The sequence below is a fragment of the Nelusetta ayraudi genome, unplaced genomic scaffold, assembly GCF_046127955.1.
Source record: "Nelusetta ayraudi isolate G7.1 ecotype Tasmania unplaced genomic scaffold, CSIRO-AGI_Nayr_v1 ptg000019l, whole genome shotgun sequence".
NCBI lineage: Eukaryota > Metazoa > Chordata > Actinopteri > Tetraodontiformes > Monacanthidae > Nelusetta > Nelusetta ayraudi.
The window spans coordinates 2,032,073-2,053,380 of NW_027466069.1; the positions used below are offsets into that span (position 1 = coordinate 2,032,073).

At 44.8% G+C, this 21,308-nt stretch overlaps 1 protein-coding gene across 2 annotated transcripts in view; it reads right to left on the bottom strand.

Annotated features, from left to right (window-relative positions):
* Positions 1-568: 568 nt before the first annotated feature.
* gnas (GNAS complex locus) overlaps positions 569-21,308 on the bottom strand; it is a 28,910-nt gene continuing 8,170 nt past the window's right edge. Inside the window, exons 5-19 of one of the 2 annotated variants that reach the window (XM_076026229.1) lie at positions 18,059-18,156; positions 15,594-15,648; positions 15,129-15,202; positions 14,903-14,961; positions 14,686-14,806; positions 13,379-13,509; positions 12,884-12,951; positions 11,950-12,080; position 8,968; positions 7,701-7,773; positions 5,883-6,035; positions 4,974-5,077; positions 4,448-4,528; positions 3,946-4,128; positions 569-2,562 (exon numbers count right to left, since the gene is read on the bottom strand). In XM_076026229.1, the coding sequence (XP_075882344.1) occupies positions 2,398-2,562; positions 3,946-4,128; positions 4,448-4,528; positions 4,974-5,077; positions 5,883-6,035; positions 7,701-7,773; position 8,968; positions 11,950-12,080; positions 12,884-12,951; positions 13,379-13,509; positions 14,686-14,806; positions 14,903-14,961; positions 15,129-15,202; positions 15,594-15,648; positions 18,059-18,156 (1,497 nt within the window). In that variant the 3' untranslated portion in view covers positions 569-2,397. Of the gene's footprint in view, positions 2,563-3,945; positions 4,129-4,447; positions 4,529-4,973; positions 5,078-5,882; positions 6,036-7,700; positions 7,774-8,967; positions 8,969-9,370; positions 12,081-12,883; positions 12,952-13,378; positions 13,510-14,685; positions 14,807-14,902; positions 14,962-15,128; positions 15,203-15,593; positions 15,649-18,058; positions 18,157-21,308 lie in introns of those variants that run through there. The other variant, XM_076026228.1, reaches the window with a different exon arrangement.

Genomic DNA, 21,308 nt, shown 5'->3' on the forward strand with positions numbered 1-21,308 from the left:
GCCCACAACAATGGGGAGGCCTCAATGTTTGGGGGGCGCTGTCTCCATCTAGTGGACATCTACAGCAACACATATATTTTATTCGTTTTTTTGTGAGGATGCGCTTTTTCGATATCATATTTAAAGATTAAAGTATGTGCACGTACAAGGCAAAGTGATGATGTCACGGATAGTTCTGGGCCCATTATTCTTTTCCAAAGTCTAAAGCAATTATCTGAGATTGTAAATGATTTGAATGGCCTGAGGATATAAATATATCAAATACATATATATGTGTATATATAATGTTAGTCTAACTAATTTAAGTGGGTTCAATAACGCAAGCTTCATTCCCTTGTATTAATTCAGATAATAATATACAATAAACGTATGATTTTAAAATACCTCCTCATATTGAAGAGTGCATTTTGGCGTGCCAAACCTTCTATATATGACCTGCCACTTATGATTCTGCTTCCATGTCTTATACACAGTTTCATTTCTTTTTTTCAGTCACACACACACACACACACAACTAGTTGATTCTGGACTTGGGAACAAAAGCAAAGTTTTGACAGAAGCAGACAGATGGGGGTTTACGTATTTTAATTCGTTATGATGCTACATGGTGGTTGTTCAGCTTTTTCTCGGTTTTCTATAGCATGTTAATAACTTTGCCGGTTAACTTTTCCCGTCTTTATTTATGTACATACAAAAGAGTATCCAATTAATGTGAGATTACATAGCTGTGTGACTGTATCTTTGCCCGTGTGGTCTGAAGCGCTGATGCCTTTATTCACTTTGTATGCATTGTGTATTCACAGGTCACTCGTATCCCCTGCCGCCCACAATCCCACTTCCTGACTGCCTGAACTCTCTCAGGTAATGGAAAAAAGATAAGTGTATATATATTTGTCTTAAAAAAAAAACCCCGATCTGATGATCATGTGATAACAGGTATAATAAAGCTGTGTTTTCTCTGTTTTCTCATAACCACCAGACCTCCACCACGAAACAAAGGGGGAAAAAAACTAAAGGAAATAAACACACCAAGTGGTAAACCAGACTAATGATGGTCCCTTTCGGAAAAGACATGATTTTTCCGTTATGCTTGTATAACACTTAAAATAATTTTTTTTTTATAATAATCCTAATAATCTCAGATAATTTCATGCAGGCTGCAGAGTGGACATATGAGTATAGTGCATTTGGTTATTATAAACAACAGAAGCTCTGAGATAATATGAGAAAAGAAAAGCAAACATCTGTTGTGACACTACAGGACGTAAACTTAATACTCCGTGGGCGAAAATTCATTAACTTGGCCAACACTACAGTTACACACTGTGTGTCATGGACTAAAAATATGTCAGAGGTGGTGTGGCATAACTAAAGATTGAGGGCTCAAGGGGGTGGGACTCCAATTTTGTACGCACTTTCCTATTATTTTCATTCAACACCTCCCATACTGTACAAAGCGATTCCTTTGGTCGGTGCTCAAACTGATAAAATCACTGGCAGACTTTCCAACAACCATCCCCTCTATGATCTTATTTTTTTCTCAGATTACCCCACTTCCTGTGTTCTCAAGCAGCCGGTTATGTCAGCATTTGTGTTCTCCATTCAAAACTACCCAGTCACATCAGTCCGCCTGCCGGAGGACTGAAAACAAGAAGAGACACGCACACAAGCAGGGCTTCTACTGGCAGACATTTTAACAACAAACTGTTAAGAAGACAATACACAGAAGTTTGAGTCTAAACAAAAGTCTTGTACTGATCACGTGTGTTTCACCTCTCTGAAAAAAGGACAAAACAAAACAAAAGAAAAAAACAACAGGAAGACGTCGAGGAGACATTTCAGAAGAGGAGTGTTTGGATGTTTCTTACAACGGAAGCGTGAAAACTCAAAAGACTTAAAGAATCAATAAATAATCAGTGAGAGACTCGAGACATTCAGCCAGCACGAAGCCATTTCCACACACCACTAAACTGAAAACCGGTGCAACTTGCGGAAGATCATTGAGGAAGGAAGGAAGGAAGGAAGGAAGGAAGGAAGGAAGGAAGGAAGGAAGGAAGGAAGGAAGGAAGGAAGGATGGACGGAAAGAACAGCTCGACGGTGGTGATTATTATCATGATCAGACCTGTGATGGAAACGCTCACATCCCGAGTTGAACCCGGGACCCTCTGCCTTCTTTTACCGCACTACATTTCTTTCCATCCGGACGAACTGTCGTGATATTGCCTTATGTGTGTGTTTTTTTTTTTTTTCAAAGAAAAAAAAAAGAAAGAAAAAAAAAAGAAGGAAGAGAAATCAACATAGACCCAGAAGACTTCCCCCGGTTTGCCGTATTCGACACGCGTCTTCCCGAGCACGCCATCCGTTCTTCCATCACTGTGCTCTGTCTGTTCGTGTCTCTACAGGGCCAGCTTGCCAATGATGACTCCGATGACGAAGAAGAGGACGCACAGCGCCAGCACGCGGGTGCTCAGGCCCTCTTCCCTCATGGGCGAGCTCACCAAGGTGGAGGAGTGCGGGCCGGCCATGGAGGTCACCTTTCTCTTCCGCAGTCCGTCGTCCTCCTGCGAGGAGAGCAAGGAAAAAAAAAAAAAAAGAAGGACGGAAAAGCTGAGCGTGCTGAGAGATTCCGGCTGAAGGCGGACACTTGCATCAATCGCATCTCTTGTACGCCTCTGCTGCTCTGCAGGCAGACAGAATAACTATGTGGCAGGTGGAAGTCACGCTTACATAATGTAGCGAGGATGAAGTGCTGCAGGGTGGCGGTGGCCACATTTGGAGCGGTTTAAATTCAGCATTTCAATTAATTCATAGCAAGACGTGATGTCACATTCATTCACATAGCAGGTACAAATAGCAGTGAAGTACTAAACTGGTTCCACATGAATGCAACACAACGCCATGCACAGGGGGATGACAATACTGCACAATACTGTCCGTCTGACTTTTTCACCAGCACAGCACGCAGTCTCTCTCTCTTTCTCTCCGACATCCTGAAGGATGCAAAATTTATCCCTCAGATTTGACCCCTCCCCCGAGGGAGGCAAGAGCTGCAACGGTGTCACACTTGACAATCATTCAGGAATCATTCGGGAATCAACTCCCCCTGCCCTCTGAGTGGCAAGCAGGAAGGGAATGGGTACTATTATAGTCTTTGGTGGGGCAACACTGTGGTGCAAGGAGGTTGTGGGTTCGATTCTGGGCCTGGGGCCTTTCTGACTGGAGTTTGTATGTTCTCCCTGTGTTTGCGTGGGTTCTCTCCGGCTTTCTCCCACACTCCAAAAACAGGCATGTGAGGTGAATTGGTAACTCACATGCCAGCCAAAAGCCAATTTTTAGCCCATCCAGATGGAAACCGGATGGCTCTTTTGTCGTGTGAACAGTCACAAATCACATGAAATCAGATTTTTGCCAGACAGATTGAAACCACCTTTGGGAGGCATTTGGACAGATGTGTCTCAGTGTGAACAGCTCCAGGAGATGGCTCCATTCAAGCCAAGCTCCAGGCCATGTATCGCAACAAGTCCATTTGGTTTTGGCCGCTGTCGCAGTTATATGATGTCACACACCGCGCGCTTTGCTGGACGGCGCCTCCGCTCCGACGTCGTTGCTACAGCAACGTGTCAGATGGGTCATTAATGAGGCCAGATCCCATTTGGACACTTGCTAAAAACAGTGTGGACAGTGAGCCCTCAAAATCGGATTTGTGAAGGAATCTGATTGGAATCAGATTCGCCTGCATTCTGAATGCAAGCCTATGTGGCACTGTGATGGACTGGCGACTTGTCCAGGGTGCCACCCTGCCTTCGGCCTGTGACAGCTGGGATAGGCTTGAAAATGGGTGGATAGTCGTTGGTCTGACCCAGCCGGGGCTCGAACCCACAACCTCCTAGTCTCAGAGTGGACACACAGGGGTGTCCGTCTTTCCCCGTTTCCCAGAATCTCACCCTGATCTGTTTGTTTTCTTCCCGTAGCCTCTGGACCTCCATCTGCAGCCGCTTGCACTCCTCCATGATCTTCTTCACCTCGCCGTCGTCCAGCGAGGCGCTGGCCGACTTGGGCAGCGCCGAGTGCTCAGTCTTAACAGAGGAGGCAGAGAAGGACACATTTTTGTCGCTTTTGCTCTCATGCTGCGGAGAGATGGTGGGAGGGAGGGAGGGAGAGACATGCAGACACATGGCAGGGGGTGAGATGAGCACCACCGACAGTCATACACGATCAGATGAGCACAGTGTGGGTGATGGTGGCGACATGTGGACATGGGAGTGAGAAACAAATCACAGTTAAAACATATAATTAAAAATTTTTCTTGGATATGTATGAGAAAAAAAACCCAAACAAACAAGTATCTGATGTGCGGGATGCTTAACGCAACAAATTATCCAAACACGTCCTGGGGCATCTAAATGACGCTGGTGGATGGAGCGGAAGACACTCGCTCGTACTTACAGTTTTGTCATTTTCAATCGGAATCTCAAATGCACATCGCAGTTTGGAGTCCATCAGCTCTTCGGGCTTCGCTTCCTTCCACTGCCAAGGATAAGACCGACGTTTAGAAGGAAAATGTGACAATAAATGTCCATGTGGCTTTAAACTGTTTCCATAAAAGAGATCTCCCGCTCGGAGCGAGAAGTCGTTGAGCCTCCATGAACATTGTGGTAGAGACGCAATATGATCTTCACGTTGAGTGCGCAATGTTTTTGTCAACCGAATTGTAAACGTTCAGCACCCTCTAGTGGACTAAAGTATACACAAAAAAATGTAGTTATTGATTAAAACAATCACTGCAGCACCATGTTCAACACTTCTTCACATTAGTACAATATTGGCAAACATGTCACAGTATTCACCATTTTCCCTCCTGCTTAATTTATTTATTTCAATCAAATATCAAAATATTGTACAATTGTTTCTGTGCTATACACAAATACAAATTTCAAGAACACAATCTTAAAAATGAGTGCTTGGTACTTACGACTCCTTCCATGTCAGTCATGTCATAAGGGGCCAACATGGACTGCACCATGAATTTGTGTTTACTTTTTTCGTTGGGGTCGTAATCAAAAGGCTGTAGCATCACTGTGGACACAAACAGAAGGAAAAGCGCGTCAGGTCATCGGAGAAAGGCTCACACGTCATCCCGGAGACATTCACACGGACAGAAGAGCCGCGAGTGTCTTCATGCGCTGATCCATCACCAGTATCTCTTTCTTGTGCCCGCCTGGATGTGTCAAATGAGCCGTATGAGAACAAACACACGGCAAAATGCTGAGAAATAGTATCAATATCCACAAGATATTTTTGGACAAATTAATATCAAATTATTTGGAAAACGCAGTTCTATTTTTTGTTTGTCAATCAATGGTCCTATTCAATGTGCCGACCTTTTTCTTTTATTTCCCTTTCCGTCTTCTATTCTCAGATGACATGAAACACGATAGCACCGTGTCAGTGTTTTCTGTGTTTTTTTTTCTCTTTCTTTCCGTGCAGCGCTCACTTTGGGCCTGTATGGATTTTAGAAATCCATGCAGAAATGCCTCTGAGACAGATGCACCGTCACACCATTAAGACCTCTTTATAATTGAAGCTTATGGATTTACCTCGGAAATCTGGAACCCTATACGGGCTAGACTGAACCTGAGCATTCCTCCTTCTACTCTTAGAACTACAGTTGACAAATTTAAAACGCTGTACTTTAATCTGGAGCATCAGAATTTAATATTATTCTTTGAATGTCTGAGAGAGAGAGGGAGAGAACAGAGTCACTGACTGGTGATATTGTGAGAAAACAGCACTCCAGTTACCATCGCTATGGCAAGTACTGTCACAGCATGACAACAACGAGCCCAACACATGAACACATTTATTTTATTTTGTAACAAACCTGAAACACTTATGGATGCCCCAGCATCAATGACGCCACTGTTAGGGCGCACGCAGTATCTGCGAGGCGCAGTTGTCTTGACTTTGAAACACACATTTCTTTCTGTGGGGTTGCTGAGCTTCAGATTGGCAGTGACGACATCTGTGAACGGGCCTGAGGAGCACAGAAAAACAAAAAAAACGACAGCGTCACGCAGGGTGTTTGTCTACGCCGGTTGCGTCTCCGACAGGGGTCACAAACGCGCGTGCTGTTAACCTGCAAAGAAGTTGAAGCCGAGTCACTCAAAAAATTGCTCATCAAACATTCCAAACTCTGTTGTTTTTTTTTACAAATACAAAAAAAATGGGTTGGCGGAAAATATCATAGATGAGATCTATGATATTTTCTAGCCAACGCAACAGTGAATCACAGCTTGAACCGTCCTGACTGATTCCACAGAGGAACTTTGCAAGCCCGTTCACAACTGATCCCATATGATGCCAAGTTCCTCTACCAATGTATGTCCCCATCTGGGCAACTTTCTATAAACGAGGACAGTCCACCCATTCATTATTTTGCTGAGTATACCTTTTTAAGGAAGGCTTAAAAATACACAAGAAACTGGCCCTTTATGATCTCACAAAAGGCACTAATAGATCACTTTCTTCTTTAAGATGAATAGAAAACCCCACAGCAAACCCAACCTCTTAAAACTTCTTCCTGTCCACCTCTGGACATATGGCAGGTACTCAAAAAACAGCAGGAATTAAAGGATTTTTTTAGTACAATTATTTGTATATTTCATCTCAGGGAATAGTAGTTGGAAAATGGGTGTAATACAAATAAAAATCAGGACAGTCTCTGTCATTGTCCTGAAGAAACGAAAATTTGTGTGCTACTCCTTCTGGTGGACTAAGAAATCTCAGCAACAATGTACAAACGAGAGGCATTAATATAGATTTAAAAGACACAGTAGATAGGACAAAATAAGAAACATAGAAAACGAGACTAATTTGATGCACGGTTTGTTCTAGAAACTGTGTACGTGAGTGGGCGTGTACAACGCTGGCTGGGTTATCTCCTTGCATTTAGTGCTCTGCAATAATCAATCAGGAAAAGATCCCACGACACACGGATCCAATCAACTCAGGCCATTATTTCTCAACCAACTGCTACAGCAATATCACACACACCCAAAGGCTAATTATTATACCTGGAAACACTCATTATCCATGTAACACATACCAAGGCTGAAATTTCATAAGCGTTGCATGCGGATACTGAAAAGCTGGGGAAGAATTCAGGTTGCGAGAAAAGCTCTCGGTTAAAGCCCAATAGCTTACAACGTCGTGAAGTAAGAAGGCGAACGTTGAGCAATGACAAGCCAGTCGTGGAAAATGCTGGAAAAGTCACTTAACGGCGACCTGAAACCGAAAAACACTGCGAATGAGACACATCGCCGAGCATGGTTATCATGCCACAGTACGGTAGTTTAGAGGATGTGAAATAGCGGAGTTCAAATTGAGTGAATTTACGCTTGGGAACGGGATGGCGGGCCTGCTGCACTGACGCTGCAATGACAGCTAGCTAGGCTAGCTAGCCGGAATGCTCCTTAGCTCGCTAGTTAGCACGTCGTCGTACACAGCGGCGGTTCACCTGTCATCGCCACTGCGCATATAACAAGCGAGCAAATTGAGTCTGTTTCTCCAAAGACCTGCGGTGGCTCTGACAAATGTTACAACGGTCGACCAGAAGTCGACGGAGCGAACACGTATGACAGTGCACAGGTTCGCCACCTGGTGTCCGGCCCTATTCCCCCCGCTTCGGCTTTAACGTTACCTCTGAATTTCAGTTCGTGTTGTGGCTCTAGCAGTAGGACTTGTTCTGGTCTGGCCATGTCCCAGGGCTTCTTCTTGACGTGACAGCGAGGACAACAGTGGTTTACCGCCGGTAGCCCGGTTATGTGAAGCGGCTGGCTCGCCGAGTTTACAATCCGGCCGGCCGTCCGCGGATTTTCTCTCTGGCAGGGAAGGAGGAGGAGGAGGATGGTGACTACACACGCACTCCCTTCTAGGACTGGCTGGCTGCACTGACTGACTGCCACCGACAGCTGCTGACGGCTAGCGCGCTAGTGCTAACAGTGCTAGCGGGGAAGGCGGAAGGTGACGTGGTGCAAGGGGCGTGGCCACGCGTGGAAAGTCAGTTGGTTTCTTTATCGTTCACACGGGAAAAGGAATTTGTCATCCCCACCAGTACCGTGTCTTTCCCCACCCATTTACCGCTTGATCTCGCCCATCCAATAAAAATGTACCTTTTGAAAAATCAAAAGAAATTGCAGTAAAAAATTAACACCATTGAGGCGTATTATCGGAACACTCTACCTTTATAGGAGGAACGGCTCTATTAAAACTTAACTATAATTTTCCCACGGAAAAATGCCCATTTTTTACATTTCTGTCATCTTCCACGGGAAATTTTAATAATTCAATTTCCCTAAATGACCTGCTTTTTGCCAAGTGAAAACTGTTCTTTAGTCTCTCAACTGAATCTGGCTCCTTTACAATAATAATATTGCCTTATTTTCCCAACTTCTCCATAGTCTAACCCAAACCCGAACCACAATATGCGAGAGTCTAACTTTAACCCTCAAGCGTTACCTGGAAACCTAATAACCCGATAGCCTAATAAGCCTTCACTTGACAAGACTATGACCTAAATTGGTGCAGGATTTTATTTGTTGTGGGTGCTTGACCACTGTAAAGGGGTATGGTGCTGCCATGACCTTTAAAGGCAACAGTAACCAGAAAATTGGTGAAAACGTAAAAGTAATTGAAAAGCGCACCACGTTAAAATAAATAAATAGATAAAATAAATACCACGTTATGTGAGGGCACAGCATAGCTAGCTTAGCTTACTCTCAGCGTCCAAAAATACAACACATAGATTAGGGTAATCGACAACTGTTTATACTCATACACCAATGTGTATCTGCATATTGTAAGTCACAAAGGCTAATTGCTTGTGTTAAAAAAAAAGAAAAGAAATGTCCATAGAGAGATGTATTTTTAGAGATTGGCACGTGTTGGGTTACTAACAGACAAAAAACCCTGCTAAATAATGTGAGGGGAAAAGTCCTTTTCCATCCGTGAACTAGTCCTTTAGCATTGTAAACTATGGTGACAAAACAGCAGCCGGATTAAGACGCAGCAGTTACACTACTGTTACAGAGCTACAGAACTTGTATTTCCACATTGCTGAGCTTCAAAACCAGATGATGTTCCCTCTCCGGTATTTCGCAATCTTCATTGTCCATTGTCAGAGGAAATGAGTAGCTAGCGAGAAGGAAACTCCATTTCCTGCACAGTAGATTGGCATAAACACTGCCAGCCGATTAAGACGTAAGCGCACGATCGCAATAAATAAATTGACAGAATTTACAACTGATGTCGTGAATTAAAATAAGGTGTGTGGTTTGATTGTGTTTGTGCATTAAATGACACACCCATTGCTATCTGCACCAAAAAAAAAACTTTATTTCTTAGAGCTTCTGTTCAGAAAGTAGAGACCCATAATTTGATGTACACATTAAATGAAGACTAGGGCACTGAAATGAGAGAGATGCTAATACTGTACAGGCCGCCTCTACTGTGCAAGGCAAGGAAGGAGGACATTCCCCCCCTCCTGTCATAAAATAAATTGAAAATAATTTATTTTTTGTCATTTTTGGCCTTTTTTATGCAAAAGAATAAGATTTGTGTAGAAACAAGCAATGTTTTGCATCTATCATCTCTTTAACCCCCCTTAAAAGGTAATTTTTCCATACGTCGACAGGAGAAACAAAAGAAACCTGAACACAACCTCAGTTGAAAGGATTTAAGTTATAGCAATACGCACACTGTCAGGTGTACATTTTGTAAAGGTTCATTTGATTCTAGTAAAATATTTTTTAAAAACCCATATACATTTCATATAGTTATCTTTTCTGGGGGTATATGGATCCAAAAATAGACATTTAAATCATAAAGACAGAATGGGAGGATTGGGGAGGGAGAGAGAGAAAGAAAAAAAAAAACCAAAGCTATTAATGGGTGCGCTCCGTCCCTGAGCAAAGAGGGAGACAGAGGGGAAAAGCAAGAGAGGGGAAGAGACTGATGGATTTTAAAAAAGAAAGAGGAGGAGGAGGAGAGAGTTGGCGAATGGCGAGGACGACGGGGGAAGAGGTTTTTTTTTTGGGGGGGGGGGGGTAGGAGGGGATTGGCCAAGCTATACAGCGCAGTATGACACCCACTTTAGCTCATTACACACGTACAGTCGTGATCAAGGCACAGGGATCTTCTAAAAGTTAATGTTTTCTCAATAAAGTTGTACAAAATAATACATTTTACAGTCTGTACAAGAATAATAGTTCAGCAGTGAAGTGAGGACAGACAAACAAGAGGAGCAGGGGATGTCGGGTGGGGAGGGGAGGGTGACAGCGGGAGCTCGTTTGAAAGCGTGATATAAAAAAAAAAAGAGAGGGTGAAACTGTGTTTCGTTATTACTGTCATGTTGTCTTTTTTTAATATATATATGTATATATATATATATATATATATATATATATATATGTATGTGTGTGTGTGTGTGTGTGTGTGTGTGTGTAATCCAGGATTATCAGACTTTATTTTCCTTTTAAACAAAACAGCACTGCTGGGAAAGCAGGGGTTGTGAGGGGAGTGAGGCGAGTGGGGGAAGTGGTGGTGGTTGGAGAGGGTGAGGTTGGAGAGATGGAGTGAAGAGACGGGAGGATTGATGAGACAGCAAAGAAGTGAAGCGAGTGCACGGGGCACAATGGCACAAAATAAGACCCCTCCCCCGCCCAAAACAAAAACAACCAACTAAAAAGAACGCTGTGTAGACAGTAAAACAGGGTCAATCATGACGAGATGAGTTTTCTTTAACTTATGCGGTACTGTACTGTCGGAGGAATTCTTTGTTGTCGTTTTCATTTTTTTTTTTTTTTGCCCTCCGTTGGTTTTAAGTTCAATAAAAGTTGGCATCTCTCTGTTTAAAACTCAATGTATCCTCCTCGTGTTTTCACTTCACCGCCAGCCAAGGCAAAGAGTCAGACGTTGGGGACAGTTCCACTAGAGGGCGCCAAACAGTTCTGGACTGGCAGAGAAATTCACATTGCATTCAGCTCTGCCCCCCTCCGTTCTGTTTTTCCTCGTCTTTTTCTTCCGCAGCCTGAGCGGTCACAACGTGGCCGCTGGAAGCGACGCCGTCGATGACGAGCTCGGCAAACGCGACGCTCGGCGGCGACTCCGTGCGCTTAGTTCCCCTTTTCCCGACCCGTGCAGGTTGTGAGGTCCAGTAAAGAGCACACCGTGAAACGTTTCTGTGTCCGAGCAGATCCCGTGTTCAGACTGGTGGATATGTATGCGTGCTTGTGTGTGTGTGTGTGTGTGTGTGTGTGTGCGTTGTGTGCGTGCGCAAAAGTGATAGGAAGGACTGGTGCAACACAGTTTTGAGTCGAGTCCTGAGCATAGTGCTTTAAGTTTGAACCTCAGATACGATTCAGCTCGTCCGTCCCGATCAGTGGTGTCTCTGCTCGCAGTTCCCTCAGCAGTTCCTTCTCTTTGAGTAGCTCGCGGAGAACATGGGTTTCGCACCGCGTCACTTCGGGTTCCTGGCCGGGTGAAGGTAACATGAGATGTCCAGTGAGTAGCAGGAGTGCGGTCGGAGGTGGACAGAAGAATGCGAGTGTGTCCTCCCACTCCGTCGAGCACTTCCACTGAAATGCTACTGCAGGGAGGAAGTTTGCACTGGGGGTCACCTGTGGGTTCAGGGTGTGTTCATTTTAAGTGTGTGTGTGTATGTGTGTGTGTGTGTGTGTGTGTGTGTGTGTGTGTGTGTGTGTGTGTGTGCACGTGTGTTGCTTATTGGCCCCCCCCCCCGGAGTGTTCACAAGAACTCGAGTGGGGAGTTCAGAGACTCAAAGTTCAGGGTTTACTTTTTTTTTCCTCAGTCCCGACTGCTGTTGTTGGGTTTTTCTTTTTGGCCAAAACACCGTTGATTTTTTTTTTTGTTACATCACAAGAGCTCGTACTGCCGCAGGTGCATCCGCTGGATGATGTCTCGACAGTCGTTGAATACGCGGCGGATGTTCTCCGTGTCCACGGCGCAGGTGAAGTGGGGGTAACAGTAGTGCCTGCCGTCTCCGCTGGCCGTGCTGATCCTCTGCAGAGAGACCACAACAAGTGAGGTCAGTGACGGCAAAAAAAAAAGAAAAAGAGTGCGTTGTGGCTCCTGTGATGAACTTGTCCAGGCTATAACCCGGTTAGCTAGAGGCCGAGCTAAAGGTTACCCAGTTAGCCGGGATAAGCTCCGCCCTCATGAATTCAGGATAAGCGGTGATGGATAAAATGGATGAATGGAATTGAAGAAAATGGATAGAAACATGCAGTCTCAACTGAAAAAAAAACAACATTAATGAGGTGCAAGGCCGAGGAAATTCGATCCAACAAATGAAAAACAGCGCGCGACAAGTGTCCATCTCAAAAGTCTTTATTCATCTTACTAACGGGCATCTAGGACCAATCACAAACGTGTTTCGGCCACGTCTTCCTCAGTAGGATGCACTTCCTCAGTCAGTACGTTTACGTGCAGAGCTCAATCGGACTAAGCTCACAATTCGGTTTTCTCGTCGAATTGATCTTCTCTCCTTGTACCCGTTTACATCCAGCTGAGAAAATCGAATTATTGACGGGAGCGTGTCCTCCTCCCCCACACTAGGGGGCGATACGAGTCGCGCAGATCATTTGAGATCTGCGCGACTGCGCGTTGAGATCACTTGCCCACTCAGCATTGCGAGTGGACAAGAGCAATTCCATGCCACCTCTCACTTTATGTATTCATCCACCTCATAGAAGTTCTCGCCTATTAGTCGCACTAAAGCCTAAAGACACCGTGTCGGAAGCCGACGGAGGGACGGGCTCATGTATCGTCACCACAACCGGGGCATGTTTAGCTTGTTCACGTACCAGGAATTCGTCTCTGATGAAGTACTTTGCCCTCGTGACGCGCGAATCTTCTCCAGGCTCCGGTGTTGCTGTGAAAGAAGAAGAAAAGTCACTCAGTTTTCAGTCTGCCCTCTCAGGAGTAAGGCCTGTCACTTTACAGCGCATGAGTCTCCACGCGAGTGAGGAAAAGTCTTTGAGTCGCCGTCGTCAAGTGACAGCAAAATGGAACAGCCGCGGTCTGTTTGTGAAGGACGACCTCTTGTGGTCGTGATAGTAAATACACTTTCAGTGCATTTCTTCAGAGCAGCTCCACCTCAGCAAATTATTTTAGGTACAATGCTGCCACTGAAATTGAAGTTTTGAGCATTCACACAAAGTTTGTCAACAGAACTCCGTCAAATAACCCAAATGATGACATTTGTCCATAGGTATTATTTGTATGGGACCAGTGACGTGAAGGCAGGTTTAGGATCTCAGAGACTGGAGTCGGCGCCGTGTGTGAGGACTTGTGCTCACCATCATCAGGTGTGGTGTAGCGGGCGAATTCCGGGAAGTATTCCTCTATTTTGGACTTCCCCGCCAACACCTTTTCTGCAAGGAGGTCCTGTTTGTTTAGGAACAAGATGACAGAAATGGTCCGCAGCCACCTGAGGAGAAAGGTTGAAAAAGAAAAACAAACACCAAGAGGCCACTGTGAATCCACTGAGCACCGCTTAACAGTCAAACTGTCAACATCAGCATCTGCTAATCTCTCTACGCAGCAGCCGTTGTTTTCCAAACTCCCGGTCACCTCTTTTCCTTCGTCTGCGTTCTTTTTTTTTTTTTTCCCCAGAGCGGCACAACTAAACAACTCATCTCAACCGCCACGTCAAGCCGAACGAGTGAGACAAGAAGATGCTTGTTGTGTCACATGTCTCCGGAGTGGTGCAGAAAAAGCTAACTTGGAGCCAGAAGCTTCTCTTTCTGCAGTTTTTATTATTTTTATTTTTGAGAGAGTATTCAGCTCTGTCCAAGTCTGTCCTATTGTATGTAATGAAAGTGCACAAAACTGCAAACTCCATTTGCATCTACTAGTGTTGTAGTACTTGAAATTGGTCTTGGTCTCGAGACCACATTTTAAGGGTCTCGGTCTGGAGATTTTGGATGAAGACCAGTCAAGACTCAGCCAACACTACAATGACAGATAATGGAAAAGAGCCCAGCTGCTGCCGTTTTACGCTCTGTTTGTGGCACCCAGAGTGACACCCTGCCCCCTTCTTCCGAGTTAATTTATCTTTTAATTTTATGAAGCAAAGCTGTTTTGTTGTTTTTGTTTTTAAAATGGCTCGATTTTGCTGCAAAGCAGCAAAATGGCCAAGGAAATTATTAAAAGATGCCTTGCTGAAGAGAGATGTTGCTGTTCGATTTGGAAGAAAACTCGAATTTAAAAAAAGATACTGGTCATTTTTTTTTCTGTTTTGTTGTTATTTTTCTTTGATATATAAAGTCTTGGTCTTAACTTGGTCTCGAACACCAAATGTCTTGGTCTTGTCTCCATCTCAATACTCTCTAGTCTTCATAATGTCTTGGTCTCGGTTTGTGTGGTCTTAACTACAACACTAGCATCTACACAAGTTCCCTTTCTGATTACTTCTGGAGGAAATGAGATGATGCATAAACACCACTTAAAAAGAAAATCTATCCATCGATTAATTTCTCTGACAGCATTGTGTTTTTTTTTAAAATAAAGTATTTTCTCACAATGTCAAAACACTTTGCAACCTTAACTCCCAATAACAGAGAGTGGCATGAATGCAAACAATACATGGAGGCCGTGCTGTCACCTGTTGTTCCAGATGTTCTTGAACAGGTTCAGGGCCTCCTGTAAACGGTTGGTCTGATTGTCCTCTCTGATCACCATGTTGTAGCTGCTACTGGCCACCACGAAGATGATGGCTGTTACATCTGTGGGCCAGAGAGTCGCAACAAACAACAGATGAGTGAGAATGTTGTAGGAGCTGCAGAGTGTCGGAAGCAACGTGGGACAGAAAGTGAGGCTACCGTTAAAGCACTGAATCCATTTCCGGCGCTCGTCTCTTTGACCGCCGACGTCAAACATACTGCGGAAATCAAACGCGAGGAATCAGTGCACTAAACAGGTCAAATGTCGCCCTCTTGTGGAGAAGCGGCTCATTTATAATTCTGAACTCCACACGTTGGCCGGCGGTGGAGCAGGATTCATTCACTGGAATTATTTCACTGCACTTTTCTCCGTGTTTTTACTCACTGGAAATTAACTTTGTCCACTTGGAACCTTGTCTCGAAGATTCCTGAGGTCAGTACTCTGCACCGCAGCAAGTCCTGGTTGAAACAAAAAGACATGGACAGGTGAGGCAAACGGAGGGCCAAGATTATTATATTGTTCAGAATTTTAAACTATTTCACTGCAAACATGCTTCAATGTCTATGATTTGTGGCTCAGACTGGGAGATGGAGGTTATTTGATTTTTGTAATTTTTAAGTTTTATTTCAAGACTTAGTACAAGGACTGTGGTATGAAATCAACCTGACAGGGACATTAATCTATACTTACAAAATGAATTAAAGAGGAGATCATCAACCAGCTTGCTCTCCCGACATTAAATTGTGCTATCAAGTGCATTACAGGACCAGACTGTATGTCACTCATGACAGACAGTGTTTTTACTCAATCTTGGGTTGTGTGACTCTAACATGGCAGGGATTCACCCACCTGATCTGTTGGAGTGTAGTCATTCTGTTTCACAATGTCGATCTTGTCCAGGAAACTGAAGAGACACAAAAGAACAGTGCAGCACAGATTAGTCAGAACCTTGGAGCTCCACAGCAGAACTCTCCAGTTAAAGATCCAACCTCATTACAGCCTCAGTGATCCTGCTATAGTAACTAGGTATGGCAAGTTTATTTATTTAGAAAAAAAATAATTTTCAAGCCACAGTGGACTGTTAGATGACGAAGTCCACTTGGCATAAAATGTGAACAGCTTTTTGACGAAAACCTTCAATAATCTTCTCACATGAAATGTAGATTTAAACAAAAGATACAGGCGAAACCCAACGGGACGCAGTTAATGAATGATGCAATACTGCCAAACACTGTTTAATCACTGGATCTGTGATGGATTAGAGATGCTAGAAAAAGTGAAATTGGAGAAAATTTGCTTTGTGAGGATTGAGATTGAGCGTTTGAATCGACAAGATAAAATATCAGACTGTTAAGCAGAACCGACGACGACGCGTAAAAACAAGTGCTCCTTAAAACTGAGAGTGCACTGCATTATCTTTAACTCGGTGTAAAACAAGCAAACAAAAAAACGGTGAGCAGAAAAAGAAAATCTTGGGCCAAGATTTCGACGGTCGGAGAGGAAGACAAAAAGACAGGATGGACTGGAGAGAGCATGATGATGTAGAGGAGGAGGAGGAGGAGGAGCAGCAAGAGGAGGTGGAGGAGCAGGAGGCGGAGGCGGAGGGAGGGAATCAAAGTGTAGTGGCGCCTGTCTGACATTACAGAGCAGAATTCAAAAATAGCTCGCCGGCGCCGTGCCTCCAGCATGGCTGCCATGGATACCTAACCACAGGCGCTATTAATAGTCTATCAGCTCCTGATCTGGAGCGGCTGAGTGGGTCCACTCCAGACAGACAGGCAGACAGACAGGGGGGGGGAGAGAGAGAGAGAGAGAGAGAGAGAGAGAGAGAGAGAGAGAAGAAGCGGAGGAGCCAAGCCGAGTCTCTTTGGTGCAGAACTGTGAGAGACTGAGGAGGGATGGGACTAAATACTGGAGCGCACCATCTCACCCAGCTGAGGGCTGACCGACGGGGACGGCGAGGGGGAGAGGGAAGGGGAGTCAAATCAATCAAACAGACTTTTATCTTTAATAAATACATGTTGTTTTATTGTGAAAGTCCACTGGCGTGGGATGAGTGCGTGTTGTGGCGAGCAGAGGCGACGCGCTGGTTGGAAGCGGTGCAGGCGACAGGCTTCGCAGATGAGCATCCTCCTCCCCAGACGAAGCCCCCTCCACACCCCTCCCCTCCCCTTCCTCTACTCATCCTCCCATCCGAGGATGACTCAGCCTCGGCCATGTTTGCTCCCAAATGCTGGAAAAGCTGCTGCTGCTGCTGCTGCTGCTACACGCAAACTGTTTGGGCCTCTTTCTCATCTTTGTGTCAATTACTCGCGAGCCGTTGTGGAAATGACAGGCGGCGGCGGCCGTTCCTCTGCCGTTTCGTACAGAATGGACAGAAATGTATGAGGAGGAAAAGTCAAGGGAGGAAAGATTGAGCGCTCGCAATGTACAAAGAGAGGAGAAGATGCAGGTGGAGGAACGAAATTCTCAATGGCAGCGTCTGCGTCACCCGCAAATCATCCGAACCTGAAGCCGACGGCATTTGGACTGAGAACATTCATCCAACAGCAAAGTCACAAACAGGAACCTGATGCTGGGATCCGTGCGGAAGCCGCTGACTGTCTGTGTCACGTGATTGGTTGGAGTGATCGAGGGTAATAATGGATTTTGAAGATGTACGAATTAGAAGGGAGACCAGATGAAGGGCTCTGGAATGTGTGCCAGTTCAAAACATCATGAGGCAGTATCCTCAGTATCCTCAGTCTACATCACAGTTACCACAGTGTCTGAGTGTGTACTTAAAACTGCAAGACTTCGAAGGTTTTCTTTTCTTAATTTTAGCGCTTTAAGCTCGTAAAGCAAAGCCAAGATAAAAATTAGACGTTCATCATCATCATCATCATCATCATCATCATCGTCATCATCATCATCATCATCGTCATCTGACAGTCCTGCCACTGCAGTTTCAAAAAAAGACAGACGCGATGATCATATTTTAATCCTTTCGATGCGCAAACCAGGTCGATTTGCTGTGAAACGCCATGTTTTACAAAATGAAACAAAAGGAAGAACAACAGGCAAAAAGTGAGGTTTGATGTCACTGCATTCCACACAGTTACACACTCCCTCACTCTGTGTGGCCAAAAAGACTGTTTGCATCCGGGACGAAACGGCCAAACATGTTGAAAAACAGCATTAAAAAAAACAAAAAAAAAAACAACCAAAACAATCCAAAAACAACCATCTACCACCAAGCACGTCCGTCTGTGGGTGTGGCCTGCGCCTCGGGGTCAACATGTTGTGCGAGTGCTGTGGAAGAGTCGGTGACTTACTACTGTGCGCAGTCGATGAGCTGGTACTCGTTGGACCTCTCGTAGCACGCCCGCACGCCTTCGTCCTGCCACAGCCTCTTGGCGTGGTCGTAAAACTCCTGCGGAGCGACGGGAAAAAAAACATCAGGGGCGCAATCACACACTGCACCACGTCTAGAAAAGGCGGTTTTTAAAATAAATAAAAAAATTAATAAAATAAAATAAAAAAGCATATATTTCTGGTAATGTTTTTTTTTTTTTTGGAAGACACAACCATATCCATAGATTTTCAGCACAGGGAGATGTTAGACTACACACTCATGACCATTTTTTTCTTTTTTTTTTTTTTTTTTCCTTTTGCGGTCGTGCAGTCGGTCGGGAGACATTAGGGTATCAGTGGCCGTCCGACGAGGAAATAAAGGAGGACAGAGTTTGTGCGTCTGAGGGCACTGGGGCGTTCAATGTCTCTGTTGACACCACATGCCGTGTGTGTTGTGCCTGGCTGACGCTTGTGTGTGTGTGCATGTGTAAAGGTAAATAGTGGTGGTGGGTGGGCGAGCGACAGAGGGAGAGAGAGAGAGAGAGCAACGCCTCACTGTGCTGGGACGGAGACGCTCAAACATTTCTCTGGGACAATCAGTCCAATTTACAACGTGGACATTTTGGAGTCTTTCATGCAGCTTCTTGTGCGGTGACAACCACCTGCAGAGCAGTCGGTCTGAAAAGTGGCCTCTCCACCCTGCCAAGACGAGATCTTAAGCGGCATAACGTTTCAGTTGTGATGGTGAAAATAAACAGGAAGTGATGCCGAACTGAGGCCCAGGAAGAGGAGAAGAAGAAGAAGAAGGAAACGGCAAGCCAGCCTCATGCTGCTGAAGATATTAGCAAGCAGGACGCAGCTACGATCACGACAGTGCAGCATCATTCAATCAAGAACTAAAATGCAATAGGATGTTCTGGCCATCAGTGACGTCATATTTAGTCCACCTTGAACGCTACGGCTTGAGAATCCACAGACTTGACATCACCTTCTAATAGGTGACCTATCGAGGAAAACCAGAGCGTTTCAATCACAGTTAAAACTTAAGTAACTATTAAGGCCACTGATATTGTCAAAACTTGCAAAAAAAATTGCAATTTTAAGAGATTCCTCAACAAAGTTTTAATATGTCAGTCAAAAGTACTTTGAGCTTTAACTCTTATCCAATACACTGCACATTGTCGCCAATTTGTAAGAAACCAAGGAGACAATAAACTAGTGAACTATACAACGATTAAACAACATGCTGCCGCAGCTGCTGCTCGAAACTCAAGATCTGATTGGCTGTTGCAACTAACCGTGTTCCGTTCACTGACAGCGAACAGGAACCCCGCTATGTCAATCCTACTGGGGAACAACTTTATTATCATATTTACGGGAAAGCGTACATTTCCGAGTGTGCTTAGGCCGGCAGAGAGGTCCTAGCTGGCCCCGCCGGCCCGCCACTGGCGGCTGTACGTGCACTGCCGGCCCGCCACTGGCGGCTGTACATGCACTGCCAAAACTTCTGAAGATTACAGCAAACGCTGCTCCGACAGACGCCACGACCTCATAAGCCGTCGCATCGGAACAAAGCGTGAGATCGCGTCCACGTTCCCACACGTGAGGACACCCCCCCCCCCTTTCAATCGGCACGGCGCCGCCACCCTCGTCACGTGTTCGCCAACAGAGAGCCCTTTTAGGATCGGCGGTCACGTGCCAGAAATAAACAAACAAATAAACAACCCGACAAATAAAAACGTCACTCTTCCTCTCCTGATGTTACTTCCCCCCTCCGCTTTAGTCCTTAGTCTCCGCCTCCACGTCTGACCAGAAGCGTCTCAATGGATCGTGGTGGGGAATCAGCGCGGCGAGTGGGAGACGCTTCGGCGGCGCAGCGACGGGAGGCGACAGGAAGCGACAGGAGTCACTTTGTCTGTCGCACGCGCTGCGGCGGTGGTCGCTGGCAACGCTGCCGCTCCCCTCATGACACGGGAGACTCGACGACTCTGCGTGCTTGACCATCGGGAGTCAACTTTTCACGCACTAACCTCATTAGCTAGAAATTCTATTATGGTGGCAGGGTTTTTTTTTTCTGTTGTTGTTCAGGGTTTTTAGAGGAGAGGTAATTGAATTTGCCGTGGACGATTTATTTGAGGCCGCAATCAAAACTTGTTCATTTCACTTTTTTCAGTCGTCATTCTTTAATGTTGAAGTGGAAGCGACAGAATCGTGACTTATGGCAGGATCTTTAAATGAGAACAAATTTAATTGCACGTGTCTATGAGACAAGAGTTGAGTGTAGACATCAAGTTTGCTAACTAATTTTAAATCTCTTTTAAAAAACAAAAGGCCTTTTAAATCCCTGATAGCAGCAGTCTGGTCCATCTATGCTCTCCTTTCTCCTTTTGTATTTATTGACAATTTCTGTTGGTTTTTTTTAACGTTGTGCTATTATTGTTACTGCATTCTTATGGCCGTGTATGCACTTTCTAACTATGTTAAGAAAGGTGCAATACAAATAAAGTTCATTATTATCATTATTATTATTATCATTATTATTATTATTATTATTTATTGAACAGTCCAAACAAGATGGCTGTCTATGGCGCTTATGGTGAATATCTATAGACACCAACATTCAGGTTGTGCAGCCTCAGTATGTTCAATCTATGCAATCACAGAAGCACACTGGCAGGGAAATTCAGACAATCAGCCGTCTCTGATCTCATTCAATTAAACACAAACACCTTGTGTGCTAGTGCATTAACCGCTGAGACTTGCGCACAACTCCCACGTCCCGCTTTGGTCTCTTGGCTCCGACTAATAGCGCCAACAGGATGGTCCCCACTGAGAACGAGTGTCTCCAAAGACTTCCCTCTTCGGGTCATCAGTCAACCTCAGCGTTAGCTCACACTGTCAAGGGATTTAGCGGCCTGGGATGTTGTCGCGAGTGTTGCAAGCTTGTGATGAATGTCGTTATTTATTTTTAAGATAATCCGACATTTAGTTAGGACTGTTTGCTGGACACCTGCAGTGTCGCACCGTCAGCAAACCTACGAAACTCTGTTTTTTTTCTTTTCCATGAAATGGCAAATTATGCTAAATATCGCAATAAAAGAAAACTGCTCATGGAAACGGCTAATCTTCGAAAAACCTCTCAAACATCGCTAAAAGGTTTTTACGCTCTCATGGGCTGGTTTTTCAGACGTATATCACAAAAGTGTCAAATTTACACGTCACCGGATGTGA